The sequence below is a fragment of the Anarhichas minor genome, unplaced genomic scaffold (genome assembly GCF_050575085.1).
Source record: "Anarhichas minor isolate MPS153535 unplaced genomic scaffold, ASM5057508v1 ptg000014l, whole genome shotgun sequence".
NCBI classification, from domain to species: domain Eukaryota; kingdom Metazoa; phylum Chordata; class Actinopteri; order Perciformes; family Anarhichadidae; genus Anarhichas; species Anarhichas minor.
Window position 1 is genome coordinate 15,552,856 of NW_027466460.1, and position 7,357 is coordinate 15,560,212.

The following is a 7,357-nucleotide window of genomic DNA, read 5'->3' on the forward strand; positions in this document are numbered from 1 at the left end:
GTACTTGTGTCGAGCTTTTCTAATCATCAGACCACTCAAAGTGCTTTAACACTACATGTCATCATTCACACATTCACACACTGATAGCAGGGGCTACCATGCAAGGTGTCACCTGCCCATCAGGACTAACTAACATTCATACAATATTCAGACACTGTAGGCATCGAGGACACATCGACATGGACTATTGGAGCCGGGGATCGAACCGCCGATCCTCTGATTCAACCCTGCTCTACCACAGTCGCCTCATATACTGCAGACTGAATGGAATAAAGGGAACAAAGGAAGATATCTGTTTAAAAATAAACCATTGGTTGGGAGTGCAGGGCCTAGTGGATGAAATAGAAAAGAGGAGAGGGTAATGACAAGATTAAGGAATGGACATACTGGTCTTAATAGTTCCCTCTGTATTATTGGAAAACATAATAGTGGACTGTGTGGATTTTGTAATGAAGAGGAAACTGTGGACCATGTGTTAGTGTCATGTCAGAGGTACGAGGCAGAGAGAGAAATATTAAAAAGAGAGTTGGGAGAGGAGAATATAACTGATGTATTAAAGAAAAGCTTTGGTGAAGAGTGTTGGAAGCCTCTTTTGGAGTTTTTGGAGGCAACAAGACTAGGGAATAGAATTTGAGATTTATATTTGTTTTGTTTTATTTAGATTTGTTTTATTTTATTTTGTTTTATTTTTTGTTTGTTTGTTTGGTTTTCGTATTAGATCATTACAATCCTTAGTCCACACTCCAGATTAGTGGGTGGCGGTAATGCACCTAAAAGTTGTTTGCCAACCGCCATTAAAAACAAAAGAAGAAGAAGAAGATGAAGAAGCTTGTTGGTGCTACTCGGACCTTTTATTAACGCACAACAGTCCGTCTCGGTATATCTTCCGGAGTTTGTCTGGAGGAAACGTTTCTGTGGTTTAGTGAAAATGTCTAAAGTCCAAATGCTGAGATGTTTACTCAACCAGCGACTAACTGCGGCTGATGAAGAGATATTTGGTCTGTTTGAAAGAACGATAGCAGAGTACGAGGAGGAACTCTCTGCTTTAAAAGAGCAGAACGAGCGACAAAGGAAACTACTGGACGCTGTTTTCAACCCTCAGCTGCGGCTACACAGAGCAGGTTGGTTCACTTTATTTATTCTGTTCATGCTCCGGCTGATAACGTTTCTATGTAGTTTGGAGTGAGACTCTGTTGATTCAATGAATCTTTTTCTTCTTCTTCTGATCTGTTCTCTCAGCTTCTAGATGACAGAACATATTTACACTTAAAGTAAAGTTTGTTCTCTTTGATAACACCACGTGGGTTTTGCATCGTGTTGAATTCTAAAATGATTCATATGTTCATGGTCACATAAGAGTTGATTAATATTAGGGCTGGGCAACTTAACGCATTCATTTATTAACGCCGACAATTATCATTAACGCATTTTTTTTTTTTTTATACATTCATAACAAATACCACACATATTACGGTAATCAGCGTTGCGTATGTGTCTGACCAAAATACTAAAAAAAAGCAAAAAATAAATGATTAATTTAAATTATATTTTTAGAGTTTTTAAAGTTGTTTTGTTTGTAATATGTATAATAAGCATATCATTTAGTTATCGCTACTGAGAATTGAACGAACATAAAAAAACATGACGTAGATGGGTTTGCAGTTTTCAAGGTGTGTATTTCAAATTGCATCTATTACACACATGAAGATAAAGTTGTGAACACCAGCTGAATATCTATTATCAGAATCATCATAACTGCATTTTAACTGCTACTGTGTAAAGGGAATACTGCTGTTAAAAAGCACCTTATTTGTTTAAAGTGTTTGTAAACCAAATGTTATTGACCTTTTGTTCACATAACAGTACTTTTAAAATAAAAGTGCGCAATATACTACTTTTGAATTCATTATTGAATTTTATGCATAACAATGCCATTAATCGTGATTAAACATTTTAATCGTGATTAAACATTTCATTATCTGGGTCCATTGTGTTACGACTGGCTCGGGAGTTGCAACATAAGGACGGACACCACATCAAGTTATATTCAGAAACACACGGGTGCCAGTTTATTACAGGACACAGATGAACCGTAATGTGCGAATCTAACTGAGGACCAGGGACTGGTGCCAGGCAGATCAGAGAGCGAGGGCGGAGCAAGGAGGCGCTTATATAGGTATCCCACATCTTCATCCAGGTGCCCTCAATTACTCGTCAGGGAGCTGCACCTAGAACTCAAAAGACACAGAACACCCACACACAAGCACAACCACTCACAGCAGGACATAGAACCTTACGTAACAATTGATACACTGGAAAGGGGGTGCAGCGTACATTACATGGACTCAATGATGGCTGTATAGAAGTGCACCATCATTGTCTTTGGCAGGTTGAATTTCTTCAGCTGCCTCAAGAAGTACATCCTCTGCTGAGCCTTCATGGTGATGGAGCTGATGTTCAGCTCCCACTTGAGGTCCTGGGTTATGGTGGAGCCCAGGAAGCGGAAGGACTCCACCACGTCGACGGGGGAGTCACACAGGGTGATAGGTGCTGGTGGGGCTGCATCTTTCCGGAAATCCACAACCATCTCCACTGTCTTTAGAGCACCAGATCACCAGATGGTCAACCTCCCACCTGTAGTCAAACTCATCCCCATCAGAGATGAGTCCAATGAGGGTGGTGTCATCGGCAAACTTCAGGAGCTTGACGGACTGGTGACTGGAGGTGTACAGGGAGAAGAGCAGAGGGGAAAGAACAGCCTTGGGGGGAACCGGTGCTGATGGTCCGGGAGGCTGAGACGTGTTTTCCCAGCTTGACGTGCTGCTTCCTGTCAGACAGGAAGTCTGTTATCCACTTGCAGGTGGAGTCGGGCACGTGCAGCTGGGAGAGCTTGTCATGCAGCAGAGACGGGATGATGGTGTTTAAGGCAGAGCTGAAGTCCACAAACAGGGTCCTGGCGTAGGTTCCTGGGGAGTCCGGAATGAAGGGTCATGTTGACTGCAGACCTGTTGGCTCTGTAGACGAACTGCAGGGGTTCCAGGAGTGGGTTGGTGAGTGTTTTAAGGTGGGACAGGACAAGGCACTCAAAAGACTTCATGACCACGGAGGTCAGGGCGAAGGGCCTGTAGTCATTGAATCCTGTAATCCTTGTTTTTTTGGGGACGGGGATGATGGTGGAGGCCTTGAAGCAGGCTGGTACGTGGCATGTCTCCAGGGAGGTGTTGAAGATGTTTGTAAACACCAGAGACACAATGCTTCAGGGTGGAGGGGGAGACAGAGTCTGGGCCGGCTGCTTTGCGGGGGTTCTGTTTTTTAAAAAGCCTGTTGACGTCTCTCTCCAGAATAGAGTCTTCACTGGGGAGGGGGGTGTGTGGGACACTGGGATGGGTGGTATAGAGGCTTGAACCCCTCCTGGGAGGTGGTGGTGGGGGTTACACTGGGATGGATGGTACAGAGGCATGAACCCCTGATGGGCTGGGGGAGGGGTACCTGGTGGTCTGGGGCTGGTTGATGGAGCTGTGGGGGATGGAGTCGGGACTGTCCCATTGTCTATCAAAGCGACAGTAGAGCTCGTCTGCCAGGCGAATCATTCATGGGGTGGGGAGCTTTTGGCTTGTAACTGGTTATCTGTCTGAGATCTCCAGCAGTTTCTCAGAGTAGTCATTTAGCGTCTCTCACCGCCTATTTTGACTCTACAAGTCCTTGTCCCCACTCCTAAAAGTCCTGAAGACATGCAGCCTTAGCTGTACTCTGTATGAGTTCTGCTGTAAACCAGTGTTTGTCATTGTTGTAACTCACCCTGGTGCTTGTTGGAACACAGCTGTCCTCACAGAAAATGATGTATGAAGTCACAGCCTCTGTGTACTCATCCAGACTCATCCAGTCCTGAAGACATCCCAGTCTGTACAGTCTATGCAAGCCCTCCAGAGCTTCACTGGTACACTGCTTGAATTTCCTCAGCACAGCTTTAATTTCTGCCTGTAAGCAGGAATCAGATGGACCATGACGTTGTCAGAGAGTCCCTGTGCAGCACGAGGGACGGCGTGATAGGCATTACAGTCATTTAGCAGACGATTTTATCCAAAGCGACTTACAATTCAGAGTCTATCACATTTCTACACCGTAGGCACAGCTACGGGAGCAATTTTGGGGTTAAGTGTCTTGCTCAAGGACACATCGACATGCGACTAGCAGAGCCGGAGCCGGGGATTGAACCGCCGACCCTCTGATTGAAAGATGGCCCTGCTATCCACTTAACCACAGTCGCCACCGCTGATAGTGGTGTAACAGTGGTCTAGAATGTTCTCTTCTCTGGTTGGGCATTTAATAAACTGTATTTGGGGAGTTCATGGCTGAGGTTTCCTTTGTTGAAGTCACCAAGGACAATAACTAAAGAGTCAGGGTTGGTCCGCTCCACACAGAGTATCTGGTCGGCGAGCGTCCGCTGTGACTCCTGCACGTTGCCCTGCGGTGGCATGTAAACACCGACTAGAACAAATGAAGCGAACTCGCGGGGGGAGTAAAAGGGTTTACAGTTTATGATAAAAGATTCCAGATCAGGAGAACAGTGCTGCAGAACCACTGTCACATCGTTAACTAGCCACTGTTGGTATAAAAACAGATTCCTCCACCCTTCGATTTGTATGTATGTATATATGTATATATATGTATATATATATATATATATATATATATTCTCTGATCGGCGCAATATTCCTGCTCTTCTTTCAATTTCCTCGTCTCTCCCCCGTGTGTCACGGTGTGTGTAAACCTCGCTAGAGTCAGGAAGCTTGTCAGAATACTCCTATTTGATTGGCTGAGCTGTATCACGTGATGTGATTTACACCGCATTGGTCGGTGTGTCCTGCACTGCTGAACAAGTACCGTAACGGCTGAATAAAGTGCGGCGGTTAAAGTACGAACTCGCTGCCTAATATGTATGATTCGATTTTAGGTCCTGGGTCCGGATGCAACTGCGTCTGGATCCGGACCGTGGTCCGCCAGTTGGAGACCCCTGGTTTACAGGGTGTGTAAGAGGGACTGATGGCAGGAAATAAAGTGTATCTACAGGAGACTATTTGCTCAGTACTAATATTTCTTTGTAACGTCTCTGTGTGTTTACTGTTTTCCTGCAGACGTCCAGCAGCTGTTGGTGGTTCAAGAAGAGGTTCCCCCTGAGCAGCAGGAGTGGAGCTCCAGTCTGGACCAGGAGGATCCAGAGCCCCCACGCATTAAAGAGGAACAGGAGGACCCAGAGCCCCCACACATTAAAGAGGAACAGGAGGACCCAGAACCCCCACACATTAAAGAGGAACAGGAGGACCCAGAACCCCCACACATTAAAGAGGATCAGGAGGAACTCTGGACCAGTCTGAAGGGAGAGCAGCTTCAAGGGCTGGAGGAGGCTGATGTCAAGTTCTCATTCACTCCTGTGAAGAGTGAAGATGATGAGGAGGAAGCTCAGTCCTCACAGCTTCATCAAAGAGAAACTGATCAGATGGAAACAGAAGCTGATGGAGAGGACTGTGGAGGACCAGAACCAGGCAGGAACTCAGATCCAGATATACATCCAGAACCAGATACTGATGACAATGGAGACTCTTCTGACACTGATGACTGTGGTGATTGGAAGGAGACCAGAGAACCTCAGTCAGGTTTAAACTCTTTGAAACCTGATGAAGTCCATGTCAGTGATTCAAGATTTAGTGCTGATGAGAAACTATTTACATGCTCTGAGTGTGGGAAAACAACTAGCAGAAGTGACTATCTGAAGAGACACATGAGAATCCACACAGGAGAGAAACCTTACAGCTGCTCAGTTTGTAAGAAATCTTTTAACCAGCGTGCACATTTACAGACACACATGAGAATCCACACAAGAGAGAAACCTTTGAGCTGCTCAGTTTGTAAGAAATCTTTTAACTATTGTTCAGCTTTAAAGACACACATGAGAATCCACACAGGAGAGAAACCATTCAGCTGCAGAGTTTGTAAGGAATCTTTTAAGCAGGGTTCAGCTTTAAAGACACACATGAGAATCCACACAGGAGAGAAACCTTTCAGCTGCTCAGTTTGTAAGAAATCTTTTAACAATTGTTCAACTTTAAAGAGACACATGAGAATCCACACAGGAGAGAAACCTTACAGCTGCTCAGTTTGTGAGAAATCTTTTATCGATTGTACAACTTTAAAAACACACATGATAACCCACACAGCAGAGAAACCTTACAGCTGCTCAGTTTGTAAGAAATCTTTTAACAATTGTTCAAATTTACGGAAACACATGAGAATCCACACAGGAGAGAAACCTTTCAGCTGCTCAGTTCGTGATGAAAGATTTATGCGCAACAGAGATCTAAAGGAACACATGAAAACTCACACAGGAAAGAATCCCCGTTAGCCCTTTTACCCAATCACCCCTCCGCATATCCCTTCGAGCGGTGGGCCCATAGGGCGGCGGCTCAATGTAGATTTTTCGGGTTGTTCCTGGTCGAACCATATGTCTCAGGTCCCGGAAACCAGACCCTCGCCAGCAAGCTCCACTCCCAGGTCTGGCTCCAGAAAGGGGCCCCGGTTTCCCTTTTTTCAGCCCAGCTGCCACAACTCTTTTGAGATGGTCAGTGAATTCTTGGTCTGAGGTCACAGGTCACACACACTTGACTTCTGCAAGTGTGTTTTCCTTTGTGTAATGTTATAGTTTCTGTTGTCTCAGTTTAGTCACCCAGTCCTACGCACCTTTTCACTTTACCCACCAGGTGTCCCTGTTTCTCCTCTTGTATATATTGTTTTTAATGGTTTTGATGAAATGTGTTATGATTTAGGTTAGATGTTTTCCTGGTGATTCTAATATCCCTTTTCTAGTAATGTGCATCCTGAGCTTAGTACATACTGTAATATCAAAATAATGTATCTAAATGTAAAAGAACAAGAATGAAATCACACATTGTCATTTTACTTATTGCTGAGGGAGCAGAGGAGCAGAAAAAGATCAGAAGGCAGTTAATGGGTTGAATTTTGTCTTCTGCAGAAGTAAATAAATGTTGGAAAATTATCAATTGAGTTTTCTTTTTCCATGTCCAACCCACACCCATTACATAAGGAAAAGATGGAAGGTAACTAAATATGGGAATAATTTATAGAGGCTTTTATTTTGTAGGTTACCCACCAAGTTGCAGCAGAACATGCCCTGGCATATAATTTGAAGTGTTTGATCGGAGGATAAGCCCCTCAGTAGTTTACCCGGTGGTGGCTCCATGGACGCTTGTGTGGCCTGACATAGACTGGTATTTGTTAGAGGTTGAAAAAGATGGAGTTGATTTGGTAAGTGCATTTGAATATTATGTTATTCACACACTGA

General features: G+C 44.4%; 1 protein-coding gene across 2 annotated transcripts; it reads left to right on the top strand.

Annotated features, from left to right (window-relative positions):
• The first annotated feature begins 447 nt into the window (after positions 1-447).
• On the top strand, positions 448-7,142 carry LOC142949912 (uncharacterized). Of its 2 annotated transcripts, XM_076091798.1 has the most exons (3): positions 450-1,121; positions 5,136-5,843; positions 5,934-7,136. In XM_076091798.1, the coding sequence occupies exons 1-3, from the start codon at positions 929-931 to the stop codon at positions 6,398-6,400; spliced, it is 1,368 nt and encodes a 455-aa protein (XP_075947913.1). In that variant the 5' UTR covers positions 450-928; the 3' UTR covers positions 6,401-7,136. The 2 variants fall into 2 exon arrangements, with proteins under 2 accessions (XP_075947912.1, XP_075947913.1); XM_076091797.1 differs by having other exon boundaries at positions 448-1,121; positions 5,136-7,142.
• Positions 7,143-7,357: the final 215 nt, after the last annotated feature.

What these genes read in the sequence shown, in the direction of transcription:
- LOC142949912 (XM_076091797.1), top strand. Translation starts at nt 929, where the DNA reads ATGTCTAAAGTCCAAATGCTGAGATGTTTACTCAACCAGCGACTAACT. An exon ending in GCTGCGGCTACACAGAGCAG is followed by an intron (nt 1,122 to 5,135) that starts GTTGGTTCACTT and finishes GTTTTCCTGCAG; the next exon opens with ACGTCCAGCAGCTGTTGGTG.